This window comes from Psammomys obesus, unplaced genomic scaffold (assembly GCF_907164565.1).
Source record: "Psammomys obesus unplaced genomic scaffold, mPsaObe1.curated_primary_1811, whole genome shotgun sequence".
Classification (NCBI taxonomy): domain Eukaryota; kingdom Metazoa; phylum Chordata; class Mammalia; order Rodentia; family Muridae; genus Psammomys; species Psammomys obesus.
In genome coordinates, this window is record NW_026585895.1 from 4,589,003 (window position 1) to 4,611,642 (window position 22,640).

A 22,640-nucleotide genomic window follows, 5' to 3' on the forward strand; every position below is an offset into this window, starting at 1 on the left:
ATATTAATACATACAAAAGATATAAATTTAAAATATGTAAATAAAGGATGATATGAAAAAACTTTGAAGCCACACTGCCATTCTGCCCATGCCATCCCTGTCCTTCGCTCTTCCTTCTGATGCTTTTCCTTGGGCTATATTCATGTACTAGTCACACACAAGTACATAGGATGTGTGTGTTAAAATGTGTTTAGTTTTGGCCGGGTGGTGGCCCACACCTTTAACCCTACAGCTCAGGAAACAGAAGCAGGCGGATCTCCGAGTTCGGGACCAGCCTGGTCTACAGAGGGAGTTCCAGGGTTACTCCAAGGAACCCTGTCTCTTAAAAAACAAAAACAAAAACAAAAAAAAGCTTTCAAAAATATTGACTTATCTTTTACTATTTCTCTCAAGCTTATCAGAGTGAATTGATAGTGTTGTGGTGTTTGAATCCACTGGGAAAGACCAAAGATTCAATTCAAATTTAAATTAGATGAATTTATTCCTACTGCTACCAGAAGACCTTCTGGCCTTAGAGCCAAAAAGCATGCTGCAGTTCAAGGGGGCTAAGGGAAAGGTTTATAAAAGTGGACATTACAATTATCTCATCTTTAGGAAACTAACAAGTGTAGTTACCTCACGGCAGTAACTTCTGTGGGCCTCCAGGAGCTCACCGGCATTTCAGGGCAACAGCCTTAATTTAAGCCTGGTACCAAGTGAAGTTTGTCAGGCACCACAGGGGAGTCAGGCATAAATTATTACAAGGCTTCACCACCGTGGGGAAAGTGTCACTTTTCCCCAGGGTAGAGCGGTTTCTTCCTGGGCAGAAAATTGCACAGTGCCATCAGGTTAGGGCTGGTAGTCACATCTTCACAATAGTGACTCAACATTAAATGGCAGATTTTTAGAACTCAATTTGTTGTTGTTATTGGTTTGGTTTGGTTTGGTTTGGTTTGGTTTGGTTTGGTTTGGTTTGGTTTGGTATATATATATTTTGGAGACTGAGTTTCTCTGTGTAGTCCTGGCTGTCCTGGAACTCACTTTGTAAACCAGGATGACCTGCCTGCCTCTGACTCTGTGTGCTGGGCTTAAAAGTATGTGCCACTTCCACTCAGCCAGAGTTCAAATTTTAAAACCACTTACAGGTTCAATTTACTTTTTTTAAGAAATGAGTACGCTGAGTGTGATGTTTCATGTCTTTAATCCCAGCACTCAGGAGGCAGAAACAGTGGATCTCTGAGTTCAACATCATCCTGGTCTGTACACAGTGAGTTTCAGGACAGCAAGGGCTACATAGACCATGCCAATAGATAATAGATAGATAGATAGATAGATAGATAGATAGATAGATAGATAGATACATACATACATACATACATACATACATACACACATACATACATACATACATATATACATGCATACATACATAGACACATTTTTTTAAATGAGGGTGAGTTTAATTGTACATACCAAAAGGTTCCTGTCTTGACCTTGTACATATGAGTGAGTATATACTCAACAATGGTCTTTGCAGACACAAAGGACATTAAGTTTGTACTGCATTTCCAACTAATTGGTACTTTAAAGCATCACTGTTTTTGTTTTTTGAGGCTAAAAATCCAAAATGTGTTTTAAAGTGCTACTATGAAGGTATCAATGCGGCTGGCTTCTCCATCTGTTTCTTTCCAATTTCTAAAGACTTAGAAGTTGACTTAAACATCAGACTGCTGATGTCTGGTCAAAGCCAAGAGCACAGCATTTCTCTCTCTCTCTGCCACTTCTTCCTAGAACTTCTATCATCATGTGTCTAACACCTCGTACTGACACATGTCTTTCTGCCTCCTTTCTAACTGTTCTTAGGGCTCTCTCTCAGCCCAAGTCATCCATTTGGGGTAACTAAGTGAATAATCACATCTGCAAAACACTTGTGGCTCACAAGGCAACATTCGAAAGTTGCAGAGGTTACAGCCTCCTGCTCACAACAATGTGCTTTTCAGGATAAATTACCAAAAGATTCCTCAGTAAAAGGATTTTTTTTTTTCAGGGAGGTGGGGAGTTGTTTTTAACAGGGTCTCACTAAATAGTCCTGGCTAGCCTGGAACTCGATGTGTAGACCAAACTGGCCTCAAACTCACAGAGATCTTCCTGCTTCAGCTTCCTCAGTGCAGAGATTAAAGGTGTGCACTCCCCCACCTAGAAAAAGCTGTTCTTGTGATCTACACAACCAGAAGCAAACATGTACTTGTTAAAAAGAGACAGTTGCGGCTGGGAGTATGGTTATGTTGATAAACTGCTTGTCTTCATGAGGATCTGAGTTTGAGCCTCAGATCCCACATTAAAAATCCAGCACTCGGCTGGAAGATGATGGCATACGCCTTGGATCCCAGCACTCAGGAGGCAGAGGCAGGCAGATCTCTAGTCTACAAAATGAGTTCCAGAACAGCCAGGGCTACACAGAGAAACCCTGTCTTAAAAAGGTGGTAGATCCTCAGAAACAACACCCAAGGCTTTCCTCTAGTCTTCATCCACACTTTCATGAGGACTACAACTCACTTGTCAGGAGATGCTTATTTTTATTTATTAGTTATTATTTTTAGAACAAGAGCCATTATCTTTTCTTTCTAATTTTAATTTTAATTTTACCAGTAAATACATGAACAAATTAGTTACAAGTTAAAATAGATATTGAACAAAGAGTAACTGTCCGATGCAATTTTGCATGTCTGAAGATTAGTCATAAGCTTTGCACCTTAGTTCTATCAGAATTGTTTATGATCATAAATAAAAACTTGTTTTTAGTTCTGTTTATTGCTTTTGTTGTATAATAAGAATTTCAAAACTTTGGTTATCCTGTATGAAAAATACTTGTCTAGTTTTTTATGCTTCTTGTCACTCTTTGGAGATTTTTGTATTTGCCACACACCTGTGTTCATCTTTTTTTGGTTGGTTCATTGGTTTTTCGAGACAAGTTTCTCTGTTTAGCTCTGGCTTTCCTGGAACTCATTCTGTATACAAGGGTGTCCTTGAACTCAGAGGTCCACCTGCCTCTGCCTCCTAAGTGATAGGACCACCACCGACTGGCTTAGATTAGCATCTTAATTACAATGCACGTGTTTGTGTTCTCCTCTGAACCTACTGACAACCTCACATCGACTTCCTCCACATCTATTCTGAATTACTAGTTTACTCAGGACATAAGATCTCATCGATGTACTGCTTTGCACTCTTGATTTTCACGCTGACATGGAGACCTCTTCTTTCAAAGCATGGTGCACATGTCTAAGCAACCCAGGGGTAAAGCTCTAGTTACAGAAAAATACAAGAAAAGTTCAGGCCAGACCAACTTGGGTTCTTGGCCACTGGCCTATCACTGAACACTACAGGAAGCACAGGAAGAACCTTGGTCCACAAAGAATTCAGTGTGAAAGTTAACCCCAGGTGGGATAAGTATGAACTTTCTTCTAAAAACAAAGCCTGAAATTTCAGAAGTATATAATATCTCAAATTTATTTACCTTTAATCAATTGCTACAGTCACAATCAAATTTTGTATATCTATCATGAATACTCATAACTCATCCCTTAATTCTCTATTAACATATGAAATCAATCTAGCACTCTTAAGATAATGTTGTCTATTTTGTAATTATGTAAAGACATAATTTTAAGAACTCAAAGTGGGGCTAGAGAGATGGCTCAGTGGTTAAGAACACGTACTGCTCTTCCTAGGAGCCAGAGTTCAATTCCCAGCACTCCACCAGGCAGCTCACCGCCAGCTCTAACTCCAGCTCAGGGGCATCAGAGGCATCTGCCTTCTGTGGGCACGTGCAATCACACACACTAAAACACGGAAATATGATTACAAATAAGTTAAAAATTAAAAACCAAAGCATCAAAAAAAGATATCCACCTTTTGTAGGACTTTAGGAAAAAGATGGAATTTGTCATCTTCAGACAGAGAGCAGAGGGAGGAAACATCACGCCTGTGCTTATTTATCATCTGCCTTTGGTAGCTGACAGGTCATGGGCTGTCATTCATTTATACTGTGATGTCACATAAAGCACCCTCGTAGTCACAGCAGCCAGGGCCAAATGACCTCCAAAACAGCTTCATGGGTTAAAATGTAAGAGCCAACCCAACAAAAACACAGGTCCACAGCTGGGATTGCATTTTGGGGCTCTACAAACAATAACAGAAGCCGTATCTCTAAGTGCCTTTAAATAAACAACAACAAACAGAAATTGGAGGGTTTGCTGGTGAGCTCATTATAGGAAACAACTGACCAAAAAGGCACAACCAGACATAGACGAAACATGAGCTCGGATAGTTTGCCTGCTCCTTTCTAACCAGCTAAATGGATCCTTTTGCTTTTTGGAAGTAAAGGATAATTTCCAAACTTAAATTACTTTCGTGTGCCATTATGATCCCTGGTCTTGTATTCAAATACCAGTTAGGTTCAATGAGATATTATAAGGGCACAGGGAAGTTAGAGCAGTCAAAATAGAGGGCTTCAGGCAGGGAGAATGGGTTAGGGGGAGTCTCACCTTTCTCGGAAGAGTTATGTCTGAAATTTACCTTGTGAGGACATGTTCAAGAGGGAGTACAGAGGATGACTGACAGTTAACAAGAATTCTGGTGATTATGCTAGTTTCTTATATTTTGCTTGACACTTTCTCTAATTTAGAAATAAATGAGCCCAAATTCTAAGGTATTCAAAAGGCATACATTTTTGTCTCCACTTATGTGAAAATTGTTAGTGACAAATCAATGAAGTAATTGCTCTTTGCCTAATAATTATTTTTATTTAGTGAATGGGTATTCTGTGGAGGACTGGCGCAACTCCTTGAGTAGCTGGAGTTTATGGGGCACTGCTCACTCTGGGGCTCTCCTCAGCTCCTCTGGCCGTGCGATCTGCTTGCTCCCTTCTCTCTGGCCGCGAGTCTTTCCTTGGCTCACCCTCCACCCAGCCTTTAAATGTGCTTCTCCAGGGCCCAGTTTTATACTCTTAGCTTCCCTCTAAGCTCCTACTGCCAGTTCATACCAATTCCCAAATGTGCCGTCCAGCTGCCCTCTTGACATACACGTTTGACACGGATATCTCAAGGATACCTTGAATCAAATATAAGGGGCCAACTTAGAAACGAGCATTTATCCCAAAGAATGGCACCATCAGCTCTCTAATTATTAAAGCTGCAAACCCTGGGATGGTTTTGAAAACTCCTCTTTTTCAATAAAATTCAATTCCAAGGCCTGTTAAGATCTAGTCTCTAAATATTTTCAAAGTGCCCACTTCTTCCCTATTTATTTATTATTTATATGATCTAGTTTCTAAATATTTTTCAAAGTACTCAGTTCTTTCCTATTTATTTGTTTGTTTGTTTGGATTTTTCAAGACATGGTTGCTCTGTGTCAGCCTGGCTGTCTTAGACTTGCTTTGCAGACCTTGAATTCACAAAGATCCACCTCCGTCTGCTTCCCTGAGTTCTGGGATTAAAGGCGTGAACCTACCCCCATGTTCAGCTTTCTTTCCTTTTTATAAGATTTATTTTTATTATTTTACTTATGTGTAGATACGTGTGTTTGTATGTGGGTATGTGTGCGCATGTGTGTGCAGGCGCCTACAGCAGCCAAAGTTGTCAAGTACCCTGGAACTGAGCTGCAGTTACACACTGGTGAGAGTTCCCTGACGTTTGCGCTGGCGACCACACTCTGGTCCTCTGACAGGGCAGTAAGTGCCATTTCGCACTTCTTTCCATCTGTTCTGTATTAACTGCATCTGCCTTCAACACTTGAAACCTGGACCTAACGTCTTCACTGCTCTTGCTTTCCTCTAAACTCACTGGAGGCAACACAAGCAGACTGAACCTTTGAAGCAGCCTTCTGAAGATGAGAGCGACAGCTTTGTTAGTAGAGTTCCTGCCTAGCATGCAAGAAACCCAGCACCGACCACACAAGTCGTGGTACAGGCTTGCAATTGCAGCACTTGAGAGCTGATGGGAGGGACCAGAGTTAAAGGTCATCCCCAGACCACCTTCTAAACAGGAGACCCTGTCCAATAAACGAGCTATCATTCTTGACCCTGGAGAGATGGTTAAAAGGACTCAGAGGACCTGGGTTCAATTCCCAGCACCCACATGGAGCTCACAGCTGTCTGAAATTCCAGACCCAGAGAATCCCACTCCACCTTCTGGCTTCGTTCCTTCTGGCACTCTATGCACCTGGTGCACAGACTCACAAGAAGGCAGAACACATATGCATAAAATAAACAACAGCCACAAAACATTCTAAGCACATCTGATGAAAACCTTTATCCTCCCACCAATCTAAAAGACTGACATCCTAAAACTCTGGCAGTCTCCCTTGATCCGTCCTTCAGTCCTTCAATGACGACGTCACATGCCCTCTCGCTCACTGCCCCCACATCTCAGCACTCCTTCCGCTACTCCAGGGCTTCATGTTCCTTCTCTGTCTTGGCCTTTATATAAATCCTTGACTCAATTCTGAAACATCTGCCACAACCCACTCACCTTCAGTCAACTCCTACTTATCTTTCAGAACTTATCACAAATGCCACTCAGAAGGCAGAAAAGGATTCCCTCATAACTAGTCAAAGTTAACATTTGCAGTATGTACTTACTTAACATCTCAAAAGATTTATTTGTGTGTGTGGTGTGTGTGGTGTGTGTGTGTGTTGCTGATAATGGAAGTCAGGGACTTTTGCAAAGTAGGCATAGACTCTACCTCCTGATGTGTGGTCCCCCACCCCCAATTCAAACCTTGAGGTAAACTTACAATGTATATAATTAAGTTTTCTTAACCTGGAAGCATTAAAAAAAAAAGTACATAATATTAAGCATTCTAACAATGTTTAAATTTTTATAGATTCATAACTTTTTTCCTAAAAATATGTTTTCCAGCAGAATACTGAGATATAAAATAGATTAATTATAAGATTACATCTTAAAAATTGTCTCTCACTATAAGGCTGTTTTTAAGAATCCCAGGAGACCAAAAATATGACAGATTACCAATAAACAGAACACTTAGCACCCAAGTTAAAAAGAGCAAAGTATAAGTGATAACACCTAATTTAAAAAATCATAAAATCACAACAGAGCATCTACACAATCACTTAAAGAATAAGAGAGAAGTGCTTGAAATAGAAACAAAAGTCAAGATGTAAAGATCACAGGAGTTTGTAACCACTATCTAGAAGTTGATATGAGCCTTTTGATCCTGGCACTCTTTGGGGAGGCTGAAGGTATTATTTTTAACCTTAAGAATATTGTTTCCAAAAATTTTACTTCCGTTTGAAATGACAAGTCTTCACTTAGTCCAGACTTCAAAGGTTTTCGTTCAGGAAAGCGTGCAAGAGGAAAGAATGAATTAAAAGACTTCATTGTTTTTCTAACTGTAACTAAGGTTTTTGTTTGTTTGTTTGTTTGTTTTGTTTAAAGTGTCTCCTACACATATCAATGTTTACTGATTTGATAATATACCTATTTCTCTTATAATTCAAAGAAACACTTAACCAGATATTGCAATAACAAAGGAAAGGCAAAACTTAAAAAAAGCATTAATTCAGGGCGGTGAAAGCAACCTCCCTGTCCACCGGTAAAAGATAACAGAAAAGGGAAGTTTTACAAGTTTGTCTCCGAAACAGAGGCAGATGCAGGTGTCTGTGTGTCTGTCTCTGTTGGGGTGCGGATCACGACCCGCGGGCCGTGTCCACTGCGGGTGCCTGGTCGCCGGGTGCTTGGTCGCCGCCACTGCTCCCTTTGCCCACTCGGTAGGTGCGGAGCTGGTCCACGAAGCCGGGGTTCGGACACACGGACGGCCTCGCACCTTTCACCAGCGACAAAGCAGTGGTGAACGCGAGTTCTTCGGAACTCATGAGGAAGCCGATGACAACCGCCGCGGCCCTGGAAACCCCTGCGTTACAGTGAACGAGAACCACGCCATCCTGGAACACGGCCAAACACACTTCGCGTCAGTAAGTCAGGTGGGCATGCTTAGGAGGCTCGCCTACAGCGTCAGTAACTCGGCTGTTTGCCAGAATAAATTTCATTGCAAAAAAAAAAAAAAAAAACCAGGGAGACTCAGCCCTCAAACAGCGGCTGGATGAAATGCTCTGGCGATGTGGGTGGAGCTCCGAAACGGCGTCTACACGCGCGACTCGAGCCAAGTACACCTAAGAGCCCACTAACTCACATCTACATAAATGACCGCTGCCGCAGACCACATGGTTGGTAAGGAAAAGGCAAGCCATTGGGAGTATCACTCTGTAAGGAGTCATTCTGACTCTGTAAGGAAGAAAATTAAAACTGTCAACCGATCAGTTAGCAAATGAATAGCTCACACCGACGTGAAGTGGGAAAGGTAATCGGATGCCGGCAGAGAGGTCAGTGAAACCCTTCTCGGGTAACTTGTAAATGATACTTTACAAGCGAAACGAACACAGGGCAGGGTGGACGCCGATGTGGGCAATACTGCGTTGAGAGTGAACGCGAGCGACGTGACGGCTCAGATTGACACAGCCTGGCCCACCGCAGGCCTTCACAAACTTAACGATCTGGATTCAGTGGCGCACACGCCACAGGATCCAAGTTCCAGCAACTCTGTTTCTCTTCATTTGCTACAACACAGGAAAGCACAGGCGGGCACCACCTTCCGTTAGGGACGGGACCCTGTCCCCACGCGCACTTTACACAACTGCTCCTGCGCCCCTGCGGGGCTTTTGACGGCTTTAGGTTTTCAAGGCAGCTCTCTCCCATCTGTGAACATGCGGTCAGATTTCTCTCTCGATCCATTATATCAAATTTGCAAGTGTATCTCTTTTCAACAATGATTAGAAACAAAATTAACTGGTATTTTGATATTTCTTACATCAACAAGTCTACTTCACTTGTTTTCTTATAGATACTGAGGATACATTTTTGAGTTTTGTTTCTGCACAAGGAAAGGAAAATAATATTCACTATATACACCTACACATAAGGAAATTTCAACATTTTTAAAAATTTATTTTTATTTTTTTAATTTAAAAATTGTTTTTAATTTAAAAAAAATTAAGAAATACACACACACACACACACACACACACACACCACAGGCAGGTTGTGCACACAGGGCTGCAGTGCTCATGGAAGCCGGAAAGGACGCGTTGCCCCCTGGAGCTGGGGTTCCAGGTGTGAGCTGCCTGGGCACAGAGCACTAACCCTGGCCCTCCACACGTGAGCACTCTTAACTGCTCGGCCACCTCTCCAGCCTCTCATCCTGTTCTCTGTGAGTCTCCTCTGCTTTTGCAGCACTGACAATGCACCCACAGGGCACACACAGGACACACACAGGACACACACAGGACACACACAGGGCGCACACAGGGCGCACACAGGACGCACACAGGACACACACAGGGTGACACAGGACGCACACAGGGCACACACAGGACACACACAGGGCACACACAGGACACACACAGGGCACACACAGGACACACACAGGACGCACACAGGGCGCACACAGGGCACACACAGGACACACACAGGACACACAGAGGGCGCACACAGGACGCACACTGGGCACACACAGGACACACACAGGGCACACACAGGACACACACAGGGCGCACACAGGGCGCACACAGGACACACACAGGACACACACAGGGCGCACACAGGGCGCACACAGGACACACACAGGACACACACAGGGCACCCACAGAGCGCACACTCCACTTACTTTTAATTTTAAGAGGGGTTCTCTGTAAGTAGCCTGTGGTTCTAAACCCACCCGTCAATCCTCAGTCTTCCTGCCTCAACTGATTTTATTTCACTTTTTACCAACAGCTAATTTTTTATGACTCATGTGTTTAAAAATTATACTACAACATCTTGAAAATTACTAATGTATATTACTGAGCTCAAAACAAATCTCCAGATCTCAAATTTACATGTTTTGAAGTGTAATATTTTCCTTTCACTATGCCGTTGCTACTTTTTTTAGGATTTATTTTCTTTACGTACACTGCCTGCACGTGTGTATGTGCAGCTTGTGTATGACGCACCCTCGGAGGTCGGAGGAAGGTGCTGGAGTCCCTGGAGCCACAGTTTCAGGCGGCTGGGAGACGCCATGTCGGGGCTGGGCACCGGGCCTGTGCCCTCAACAGCTACGCCAGCTCTCCGGCCCCAATAACTAGCTTTCCATGGCTTTTAAAGCACTTCCTTCCTATTTTTCAAAATTAATCTGTGGGGATAATATCGTCCTTGAAAGTATTTCCAAAAGAATTGTTGGATTGCTTTCTTGTTCCCAGAGCTAACAATAATAAAACAAAGCTTTTCTTTGGGGCTAGTGCTGTGCTACACCTGACAGATGTTGTGCTCTTCTTGACACAGCTGACCCTGGCTTCTGTCCTAGGAAGAGGACCCCTCCCAAGTGAGAGGAGGGCTGCCTGACCCATCTTTGTATCTCCAGCACTAACTTCAGTTCTTAGCACATAGCAGGAATTCGTCAATATTTGCTAAGTAAACAAATAGACGTGGCGTGCATTTCCGTGAAGAAAACTTGACACCTAAAAGTTCAAAGTGAGGGAAGTAGAAATGCCCGGTAGGCTGAGGCGCGGACTGTGAAACGTTCAGTCCTCATCTGGAAAGTGTCTTGGCAATGCCCAGACTCACAACTAGCAAAATGCAGAAAATAAGTGTCTGTGCAGCGCCCAGCCATAAGCGGGTCATCTATACGATACCCACCTCCTCTCAAAGCTCAAGGAACACTGAGGAAGAGGGGCCAGAAAGACTGTAGAGCCAGAGGTCAGGGGCTGGGAACAATAGCATCTTCCGAATGTGACAGGACACAAAGTTACTAACCAACTGCAGCCGAGGTTCCCGCATAAGATCAGGCCAGTCAACATTCCAGCATGGAGTGGGAGGGACTCGGGAGTCCTAATCCTACCTCAGGAGCTAGTGACAGCCAATGGGTGCTGGCGGGGGAGGGGCCAGTCTTCTTTATACCTGTGCTCTCGGGCAGGTTTACCATGCTCCAGTGAGGGCCGCATGCCATGTTTACATGGCAACACCAACTGGACTCAGTGAGTTATTAAAAAAAAGAGGACATGAATATGAGAGGGCGATGTAGGAGGCTCTTAGAGGGAGAGAGTGGTGGTGAATAGGATTAAAATACATTGCATCCATATATGAAAGTCTCAAAGGACAAATTTAAAATATTACGCTAATAATAAAATTGAATAAAATCATGAAATATTTCCCCACTTTTTTGGACCGTCAGACTCTGTCCGTCAGTGAAGCAAGCACTGGGGTTTGAAGCCAGGTTCACGGTGTCAAAGCCTGGGTTCACGTATCCAGGTTAGGAGCTGCTGGCACTCCAGGACGTACTCTTTCTTAGAGGGTTGTAGCCAGGTTCCCAGGGGACTCCTGGTTAGTTCTCGGGGAGGAAACTGTTACATCAACCCCACCACCATCCTCCCTGTGGATTGATCTTGCTAACTAAAAACAAGTCTGGGCGTGTGAATTCTCTGACACATCTCTTTATCAAAGATGTACATATGTTCAGTTATATATAATGACTAAGGGAATTACTTAGAAATTAAAAACTTAATTACAACGAAAATGTAAAAAAGGAATTACTTATTGACCAAAAAAAACCCAAAAAAAACGTCATTTCAAGATACAGTTTTAGGTAATAGCCATCCTAGAGGTCTGTCAGAATGTTGACACACATCAAAGATTAAGACTGAACCGATATGCCAGACCGGGCTTTGAATGTCACAAAACCTGCAGACAGTTTCTGATTAGGGTTTTATACAAGCTCAGCTCAGCACAGCAATATGCCTTCTGCCTTACAATTCTATGGTTCAAAATGCAGAAGAGCAAAGACGTGGCTCGGCTGGTGGAGTAACTGCTTGGTGTGAGGGTCCTGGTTCCATCCCCAGCACAACATAAAGAGAAGTATGGCAATGTACACCTGTAATTCCAGTACGCGGGTGGCGGAGGCAGAAGGATCTAAAGTTCAAGCTCTTCCTCGGGCACAGAGTGAGTTTGAGGCTTCACCTAAGCTACATGAGACCCTGACTCAATAAGTATATCAATAAAATTTAAATGCACAGACACAAAGTCTCTGTGCCTGAGTCATTAAATGAATGAATATTCATCATCATGAATACACTGGCGAGACTAGAGCAGACTGTACCCTTTGGTCCATCTGGTTCTTACAAATCAGCCAGGATGTGCTCACACAGCCTCAGACGACATTTAACTACCTATTTGCACAGGGAAATTCAGTCAGCCAGGGAGTTTCCTGGTAAGAACTCAGAGCAAAACTCAGTTAATATGGAAAGTAAGCTTCTCATTAAGAGAAAAAAACAATTGAAGAACTTAAAACCATAAGGATTTAATGAGCATTGCTGGAGGAAAATTTTCATGATGGTTCTTCACAAATTCATTGCAAAATGTAGAAAGACAGGCTGGTGGCCCTATGCTTTGGAATTTCTGCTTCTGAAGAACTGTTACCAAATAAAACTCACCTTCAGTTTCGCTTGCTCAATAAACTCAAAACATTCTGGAAAATAAGACAGGATATTGGTTTCAGGCACATCCAATATAGAAATAGTCTTATATGTAAATTCACTGAGGAAAGCATTTTCAACTCCATATGCAACATTGAGAATATGAGTCACCTTAAAGGAAAGGAAAAAAAGATGATTTTTAGGTTCTATGAATTAGATGATCTAAAAACAGACTCTAATTTTAATTTCCGTAATAAGAATAATCAAAAACATTACTTGACTCACTGAACGACACAACTTCTCTTTGCCCTTTCCTCTGTCCCATCCTCAACCACAGAGCTCTTTTACAACACGTGCATGACCCTTTCGGTGTAGCCCAGCTCCTTAGAGAGCTCCCTCCCTGCACTGGGAACTCAATGAAAACACAGCCCAGGCTGAAACATCGTAAGCATTGAGTGAACAATGAGCTCAGCAGAAAGTACTGACTTAAAATAGCTATCAAGGGGGAGGGCGGGGACCTCAGTGAATAGCCATACTAACATGTCAGTGACAGAAGGGTGGTTTTTGTTTGTTGGTTTGGTTTGGTAGATCAGATGAGGAACCAGCCTAAAGCCCCCCCCCCCAATAAAGCCTATGTATGCTAATCAGTTAAAGAGCTGTTTATTGATGCTGGCCTTGAGAGGCGATGCCTTTATAATGAGGATAGTGAGGCCAGCTCACTTCCCCTGTACATTGTTAAGAGAGGACTGTGGGAAGAGCAAGCAGGATCTGATAGAGAGAGATGCTCCAGTTCCCATCCCAACAGTGAGGCTGACTGAGTTCTGTTAAAGCAGGAGGGGTGATACACACACACACACACACACACACACACACACACACACACACACGCCATGTTACCCTGAATAGCACTAACCTGTTAGTGGACATAAGGCTGAACGTTTCTAGCACTGTTAAATAAGGTGTGTGAGGACACTGGTAGGAAATCCAGGCATTCTCGTGTGGTTTATGCAATTAAAGGCCGTTATTTCTCCTTATCAGGTTGTAATATGTAACAAACCAAACAGAAGTAAGACGAGATGCGGCTCAGTAAACTGACCAGCAAAGGTATCAGACTAGCTAATGAACTGATTATTGGTTAAAAATAATGGCAAGTATTTTATTAAGTAACACTTTTATCCCTCATTGAATTGACTTTTTCCCCACGGGAGCTCTGGGTGACAAATATAGGTCTCAAAGTCTTGGTGGCAATAACATAAGGCAGCCAGTGGTGAGAGCTGAGGACAATGAGGTGGACTCCAACGGGAGGAAGAGGTCACTCAGTGTACCACCTGCCTCGGTCCGCCCGAGTGTGTGGAGAGGTGGCGGCAGTGGTATAGCTGTTCTCTTAGCCTAAATGCTCTTCCCATCTATGGCATGGTTGGCTGCCAGGTTCAGTGAAACACGCAGTCTCAGAGACACCAGCTCACTCAGTGCCCCTCCAGTCCTCCTGGTGCCTTGGTTGATTCTTTCAGAGAAGACAATCTCTCTCTGAAAGTGTCACGTGGCACCCTCCACATCTGCCCATCCGGTATCACCAGCTGACCTCTACCCTTTCTTTCTGCAATACTTCAGTCGATGACAGATTCCTGCATCCTTTAGAGGGCTCTTCCCAGTACGTGCTCCGGAACCACTGCTATTTCTGCACCTTTCCCTACTGACTTTCCTGAGTCTTCTATTCCTGCTTCCAACATTAGCCTCCACACATGCACAACACTTTCTAAGCTCCGCCCACTACTTTTTCTCCTCCCCTCACTTCTTCATCAACCCTCTGCTTCTCAGTCTTCTGAAATCGGGCTCACTAATTTCTCTACTTGCTGTTCTACTGCTGTGAAGACACAGCCTGAGCAAGGCAGCTTCATTCAGTCGGGGGCTTGCGGTCCGGCAGCAGCCAGCCAGGCATCGCACTGGAGTGGCAGGTGAGAGCTCACTCCTGATCCACAGGTCGCACCCAGAGAGAAGGGGTGAATCTGTGCCTGACGTGGCCTTTGGAAACCTCAAAGCTCATCCCTGCTTCGACACTTCCTCCAACAAGGCCACACCTCCTAATCCTTCCTAAACAGTCCACCAGCTAGGAGCTTCCTTCTCCTGTAACTAAGGAAGGATTGAGATGTGAGGCTTTGGGCCTCTCAGAAAATCTCAAATCCACCACTTCTCTCTACCCTGCATCTAATCTACACCGTTATCACCTTCTCTCTGAGCACTGACAAACTTCACAGCTGGTCCCCCCATCTCCGGCTCAACAATTCTTCAATATATTTCCCATGCTGCTCCTAGTGAGAAATCTTTCTAAAATGCACATTTAATCCTGCTATTCCCCCAGGTAAAGGCTTTCCTTGGCTTTTTGCTGTATTTCGGATCGTGTCCAAACAACTTGCAGTAGTTTGTGTGGTCCTTCTGCTTCATGCTTTCCCTCTCTTGCTCATATCCTGGTGCCCTTTGCTCTCACACGATCTTCTGAACTCCGTTCTCTCCCTGAAAACACCAGCCTTTCCTTTGTCTAGCTTTGGGGTGTCTACACCCACCATCTCTATCAGAGTTCTCTTATGCCTGTTCCTTTCTCAACGCCCCCAGAGCAAAAGTTAGTGCTACCCCCTCCAAGAAGCTTTTCCTGTGCCCCCCAAGCACCGAACAAAACAAACCAGGGAAGGAGGCACCATCACTTGCCCTTCCCTGCTCACCCACACAACACCTTCGGAATCTCCCCGGATCCATGTGGAGCGGAAGCTTCAAGAGAACCAGAACCTCAGCTACTTAACAGGAGCTGAGTGTCTGGCACAACAGCAAACAGCTACACATTGCTCTGAGGAAATACTGAAAATGGGCAAGAAATCCTTTCGCTGTGTAAAGGGAGCGGGAAAGAAGCACTGTTGCGGGAAACTGGCCAATGAACTGGGACTCAAGAACGGATGTGGATGTTTGACAGGCAGAGATGAGGGAAAGTCTGGCCCACAGGGAACTGCTTAAGCAGAGGCAAGAAATAAGTGTTTCCAGGGTCAAGTTCATGAGGTGGTGTGAAGGAATCTGAGAAGGACATGAGCCTGGAAAAAAAAGATGAATCACAGACCTGTATATTTAAAGTAGGTGCAATTATTTGGCAATGCTACTAAAATGATGGCCCGAGTAGCACATACTAAACCCAATTATGCAAAGGTTGAAGGAATACAATGTTTCCCACGTAATGGAAGGAGGGACATCGTCCCAATTGCAGTTTACCTTGTGCTTCCGCAGCAGCTCCAGATCATGAGCAGCATCCTGTGAGCCTGAGGAAATAAACCATATTACCTTGAACATAAGTACAATCTCAGTTTTCCTGTGAGCTTTGTGTAATGATTCTCTTAAAAAAACAGAACAAGGGGGGAAATCAACATGAAAGGACATCAATTCAATTTTTGGAAGGGAAATTTGGTAATATTCATCATGAAAAATGTATCTTTTATGAATCTGTGGACCTTCCCATTGTAAATAACTTATACTAAAATTATAGATGCTGCAGTGATTAGCTGTAAGGATGTTCAACATATGACAAATAAAAATACAGCCAGTAAAGCAAAGACAACTCCAGGTCCAAAACAGGCGTGGAGACAGAAAACATCACACAGTCACATATGAAATCTGTACAGCAGCAGGCACCACTAGAAATAACAATTAAAATAGGAAAGGCATGGGACGCACATTCTTAATACATAGAAAATGGAAACGTGCTCCAGAGGCTTAGAACATGCCTCAGTGGGAAACCACTGCTACCATAGGACCCGAGTTTAGATTCCTAATACAGACATAAAATCCAGCACGGTGTGAAATATACAACAAAAAACAGAAAGTACCCGGAACAAAACATTAAATGTGGGGTTATGGATGTTATTTTTTTCTTCCTTATACACCTCACTATTTATAATGAACAGCCCTTTCTTTTACACAAGAAAAAAAGGGTAATAAGAGAACCAGACACCCACAAAGTAAGTTCAGGCCAGCTGGAGAGGGAACGCTCAGTAGCTCTGAGCCACGGGCTCCCGCCCGCCCACACACTGTATTCAGCCAGTGCCGTAGCCTTCACAGTCTCTTCCTGCTGAAGATGGCTCTTTACTCTCCCACATTTGGAGACTGGCTCTTGTTAATAAGCAAATTCCTGCCCAAGGTCGACAGAGTGTAGCAGGTTTCGCGGATAATTAAATAGGACATTTACAATGAAGGATTTCAAGGATTTTACTTTTCTGTGTTCCATTTCCACAAGCAATGCTCTCTCTCTCTCTCTCTCTCTCTCTCTCTCTCTCCTTCTCTCCATATCTGAGGAATCAGCCAGCTTCCCTTGCATGATTTCAGGTAACTGGGTGAGGGGGGGCGGTCACAGGTACACAGCGAGTCCAAGCTGAGAGGTTCCTTACCAAACACACATTCTGCTTCTTTCCACTTGGAAGTTTGTCTTCCAAAACCTAAGCACATGGCCAATATGGATGGTGGGTACAAAATTGCCTGTTCTCTCGTCATTCCATAACTTCCTATCAGTTTGAAATACCTCATGACTGAAAGGTGATTTTCAGTTTTCTACCATAAGAATTCTTAACTGTGTTGGGGTGGGGAAACAAGTTCAGATAAACTAATATTAATTTAATAGTTTAGAAAACATATCATTTTTAACTGATTATTCTGTTCTGTTTGCATTTTACAATAGTAAAAAGTGTAGCATGGCTTAAATGAAATTGTTTCCTTTTTCTTTTTTTAATTTAATTTAATTTAATTTTTTTTATTATTAGTTACATTTTATTAACTCTGTATCCCAGCTGTATCCCCCTCCCTCATTCCCTCCCAATCCCACCCTCCCTCCCTCATCTCCTCCCTGCCCCTTTCCAAGTCCACTGATTGGGGAGGACCTCCTCCTCTTTCATCTGACCCTGTTTTATCAGGTATCTTCAGGACTGGTTGCAAAGTCCTCCTCTGTGGCCTAGCAGGGCTGCTCCTCCCTTGGGGGGTGGGAAGGTAATTGTTTCCTTTTTCGCCCTACACTGACGGTGTTGGTAATATTCCCTCTCCCTCTATTCCTCTGTCTCTCCCTTCAAAACTGAGACAGACAGGTCAGGTCAACGATATTGCAGAGACAGTTGTCCTTTCTAAGGACTTCCACGCTGTGACACTATTGATATAAACCTTCTATGTGTTTGTGGTGTTGAGGCCAGCACCTGTCACAGAGTATAACTATGTTGCTCAAGGTACCCTCACCCTGTAGCCCAAGCAGGATTCAGAGTAGTTATTATTCTGACTCAGCTTCTGGAACAGCTGTGATTGTAGCCAGTTAAAAGTCTTTTTAAAGCATATTTGCTCATTTATTCATTTACTTTTTATTTTTTTCTATTTAGTGTGTGTGAGAGAGAGACAGAGACAAAGAGGTAACAAGATGGGGAGAAAAAGAGACAGTGACAAAGGAAAGAGATAAGAGTTTGTGAGCAACTGTAGTGGTCAGAAAAAGCTTCTTGGGTGGGGGCAAATAACTGAAAAACACTCACATACATATACTCAGACACAGAGAACAAGGTCAGAACCATCCAGCTTGGCCAAATAATTCACTGAAGTTTTTGCTGTGAGAAGATGGTATATTTTCTCCTCTGAGCTGCAAAGTCTGGCTGGCCTTATTTATTCAGTCAATCTACACACAGTGTGTATGACAATTCTTTAGACACATGGTATAACTTACACCACTCGAGTTCTGCCAAGAAAAATCCACAGTGCCAGAACAACATTATAGGATGTCACTTCAGTTGAAACTGGCAGATCAGGGCCTGGAGAAGTGGATCAGTGCTTGAGAGCACTTGCTGCTCTTGCAGAGGACTGAGGTTCAGCTCTCAGTGCCCGCCCACATGGTGGCTCACAACCATTCTTAACTCTGGTTCAAGGGACTCTGATGACCTCTTCTGACCTCTGAGATTACCATGCACGAACATAGCGCACCTGCATTTACTCATGAAACATGCAAACATAAAACTAAATAAATAAACTGGAAATACTTTATGCAGATGGCTTTTTGGAAGTCTTGAGAGGATAAATGAATGGCAGCACCTGATGTAAATGTAGCTGCAAACAAGACGGTACGATGACAGTGGGCAAGAGCCAGTCACACTTGGACTTGAGGCCCTCGGACATTCTGCTGAATCTGTTCCCTGTGCAAATCATGCTCCCAACCTTAAAGCTCACTTCCCATTTGTACCATGAAGACAATCCGTGTCTGAAGATCCTTAAGAGAATCATATGCCCTGTATGCTTCATAATGTGCTTATGTCTGACTCCTGGGTCTGTGTCCAAACGTTAGTCTCTCATTCACAAATGTAAAGCAATGCAGACTTGTGGGACAGGCTGGCTTCTAGAGAACATCGTACCAGGTCATCAAGACAACCAGTGAGTTCTCTTACAAGCTCGCTTCCTTTTGGTTTTGCCTGTGGGGGATGCCTGTATACAAATTCAGCATTTCCATATCACAAGAAATAACATCATCATCAGGCTGGCAGCTGTAAAACAGAATGCGTGTTCCTAACACCCCAGAGACAGGCACCATGAGCAGAGGCAGGTACCAGAGAACACTCTCAATCACCTGCTTTCTCAGTCAAACACAGCATCTTATTATCCTCCAGAGAAAGTTAGAAAAACAGGGAGAACATTTGTTCCAAAATTCAATACTCAGGTGTCAAAGCGATATAACGTTTTCAGAAGAATGTTGTGGGGACAGACTCGTCCCTATTTTGTTCCTAACGGAGCAAACGTTTCAACTCTTTATCAGGATAAGTTTGTAATGTTATTGTGCATTGGGGATCATTATGCCTGGAGGAGGCTGATGGCAAAGGAATCCAGTTAAAGGGACTCCACAAGGCAGCGGCAAGCCAGTCTACTCACCCAGAAGCAGCCAGGGCTTAACAACGCCAACCTGCAGGTCCAAGCTAAAGTCCTGCACATAGCCACAGCCAGCGTCACCGCTGGGCTCGGCTTCCACAACGTGAAGTGTGGCCTCCCTCCAGGTTTCTATCATTTTCTTTCCAGTTAGCGTGGTCACCCTGGTGCCCTGCTTCCTGAGATCATTCCGGGAGAACGCTTGGATTTCTTGTTTCAGGGAGTGCATTACATGAGCGGAGGGGGGAAAGCAGCAAGCACGAAACCCCACCGCCCTGGGCTTCACCGACTGGAGCTGGCCCCGCCGGTGTCAGCCGCACCCCTGGGAGAGCAGCCCAGCCCACCGTCCCGAGCGCCGCTGTAAGGCGGGATGTGATTGGCCGCTAAGAAACAAGCACCGATTGGATGCTGTTTCTCCTCCGCCGGCGGAACGCCTGTGTCTTCCGGGTCCGTGCAGATGCGTCCTGCTGGGGCCTGTGTTTGCTCCTGTTTCATCCGCGGCTCTCCAAGCGCAGTGCTTTTCTGGAAATGTCCGAACGGTTCCGGGGATGACGGTGGAGAGAGCTGCTGACCCACGGGCCCTGCCTACCCTGGTGTGGCCTCCTGTGGCTCGCAAAGGCCTCCGGCTGCAGCTGTCCCCACGGGCCGCTGCTCGCTTCCTGTGCCTCCCCTACCTTCCCCCGCTGTTATTCCTAGGAGAAACGTTGACTAGATGAAACCACTGAGCCCGTTAGTGAGGCTCCACATGAAATACAATCTACATAAAATGTTTTAAATATGCGTTTCTGTGGACTAGCAAGGGATGTATGTGTATTCTGACTTTTTCCACATCTTGTAGAGAAAGAATGGCAGCAACTCTACACGTAGTTGGGAAAAACACAAAACTACCAAATAGACGAACTCTGCAAGATTTCTTCAGCTTAAGTTTTCATTATTAACACTAAAATGCAGTTTTAAGATAATGTGAGTACAATGTATGACGTTAAGACTTAGGAAAATGTATTCTCCAGCATTACATACAAACATTTTTATTGCTTTTGAAGCTTCCTGACATTCAAGTAAGTTTACGGGCGGATTGTTTGGGCCCCTTCAAAATGAGTTGGAATTATGAGCCCAAGTGTTCTGATATTTGGAGACAGGACCTCTGGGGGATAAGTAGTATTATCTTACAGCATATGTCAGGATTAATGGCTTCATGAAATTGGAGAACTCATCTGACCCTGTACTAGATAAAGGAGGCTTGGGGAAGCTGGGGGAAGCAGTGTCGGGGAACAATACCCCGGAAACCTTGTCTAGGCCAGCACCCTGATTCTCAGCTTCTTGGCCTCCCAACTACAAGAAGGAAACTTCCCTTGCTGAAGCTGCAGTTTATAGTTTTGGCTATGGAAGCCTGAGATATGAACCAAAAATGTCTCCTTCAAATGGTGTTACCTGCCTGTAATACCTAGCGGGAACCCCAAAGTGAGCTGTAAACTGTAAACTGCATCATTTAGTTGCTCACAGGCTCAGCAAAAGCAGCTCTAACCGTCATCCATCCGTGTGTTTACCTAACAGTGAGCCCTGATTTCATGTGGAGCACTGTGCTAACGACTTTCACACACTTAGTGTGGTGCATTTAGCATATAACAATGCTTTATAGACATGTTATTTTACTTCACTTAAACAGTAAGCTTCATATATGATATATGTAACAAATACAAATTTATATATATTCTCAGTTTACAACTGGGGAAATTGGATTTTTTACCATGGAATGCTGCTCTGTCCTCAAATAACAGTAAGTGTATTAACAAATACTAGCTGAACAAATACTATCAGGTGCACAGTTGTTATGAATGGACTAAACACACCGTTGATTAACTCTGGGTTACCAGCAATGTGTGTGTTACATTAAGAAAAGAAAGAGACCGGGCAGCAGCGTTTAATCCCAACCCTTTGGAGGCAGAGGCAGGTGGATCTCTATGAGATTGAAGCCAGCCTGTTCTACAGATCGAGTTCCAGGACAGCCAGGGCTACACCGAGAAACCCTGTCTCAAAAAACCAAAAGAGAAAAGAAATAAAACACTTCCATTTAACCAAGAGTGAGTCCATATTTGAAATCTACTTTATGCTCCCTGTCTTCTTTCCTCTGTCTGTTGTATGTCTGAATCTGTCTCTGGCTGGAGGCTGTTTTACAACTCTGTCCCTGTCCCTGTGTCTGTATCTGCATCTGTACCTGAGTCTCTATCTATAGCAGTACCTATGTCTGTGACTGTCCTGACTGTGTGTCTATCTGTGTCTGTGTGTCTGTCTGTTGTCTAACTGTGTCTATGTCAGTTTTGAGCGTCACAGAAAACATCACCGAGGGAAGGAATGATATACTTCATGGAAATCTTTAACAGAGTTTTACAAGCGATTAAGTCATTGGCTTCAACTGACCCAGACAGTACTACAAATATTGTTTCTCAGTCAATTTCCAAATGTTTGGTCAACGTTTTAGAATATTGCTTTCCACCTCCACATATGCTGCTTTCCAAAAATGATCCTCATGCATTATTATGGGTGGGGGCATAGAAGAGTTACATAATTTTAGATTACAGCTATACATTACCTTAGGTTTTAAGATATTTACATGGGAAATTCAAGGCAAGTAAGGTTGATTGTAACACTGTTTCCTTTTCTTCTTTCTTTCTTTCTTTCTTTCTTTCTTTCTTTCTTTCTTTCTTTCTTGTTATTGTTGTTTTACTTTGTTTTGTTTTTTGAGACACAGTTTCTCTGTGTAGGCTTGGCTGTCCTGAAGCATGCTTTGTAGATCAGACTGGCCTCAAACTGAGAGATCCGCCTGACTTTGCCTCCAGTGAGTTGGGATTAAAGGCACAAAACCCACACTTCCACTGAGTTGCATTGTTTTCTTTAAAGTAGTTTTTCAAGCAGACTGAGTACACAGTAAGACAGCAGTCTTATGTGATCTCACTCTGACTGTGAGGTCCAGCAAAAGATCCAGTCTCATCATTATGATATGCTGTTATACTCATCGTGATTATTAAAGGGAATAAAGCTTCTGCTGTTTATGGAGCATGTACTGAAGTGAAGGGAGCAAGCAGGTGGACAGTAAGAGTGTGTGGGGTGTGTGAGTGTGTGTACCTGGTGAAAGAATGCTGTGCTGTTCGGTACAGGTTGGTGAGAGAAGGCTCATCCAATTAAAATAAACTTTGAAACAGAGACTTGAGTAACATGCGGAAGGCAGCTT

General features: G+C 43.7%; 1 protein-coding gene across 1 annotated transcript; it reads right to left on the minus strand.

Moving 5' to 3' along the window:
- Positions 1-2,561: 2,561 nt before the first annotated feature.
- Positions 2,562-19,721, minus strand: Dusp19 (dual specificity phosphatase 19). Its single transcript, XM_055600656.1, has 4 exons — positions 19,418-19,721; positions 15,755-15,801; positions 12,521-12,673; positions 2,562-7,945 (listed from the first exon to the last, which is right to left on the minus strand). Exons 1-4 carry the CDS (start codon positions 19,638-19,640, stop codon positions 7,691-7,693), a joined length of 678 nt encoding a protein of 225 aa, XP_055456631.1. The 5' UTR covers positions 19,641-19,721; the 3' UTR covers positions 2,562-7,690.
- Between the last annotated feature and the right edge of the window lie 2,919 nt (positions 19,722-22,640).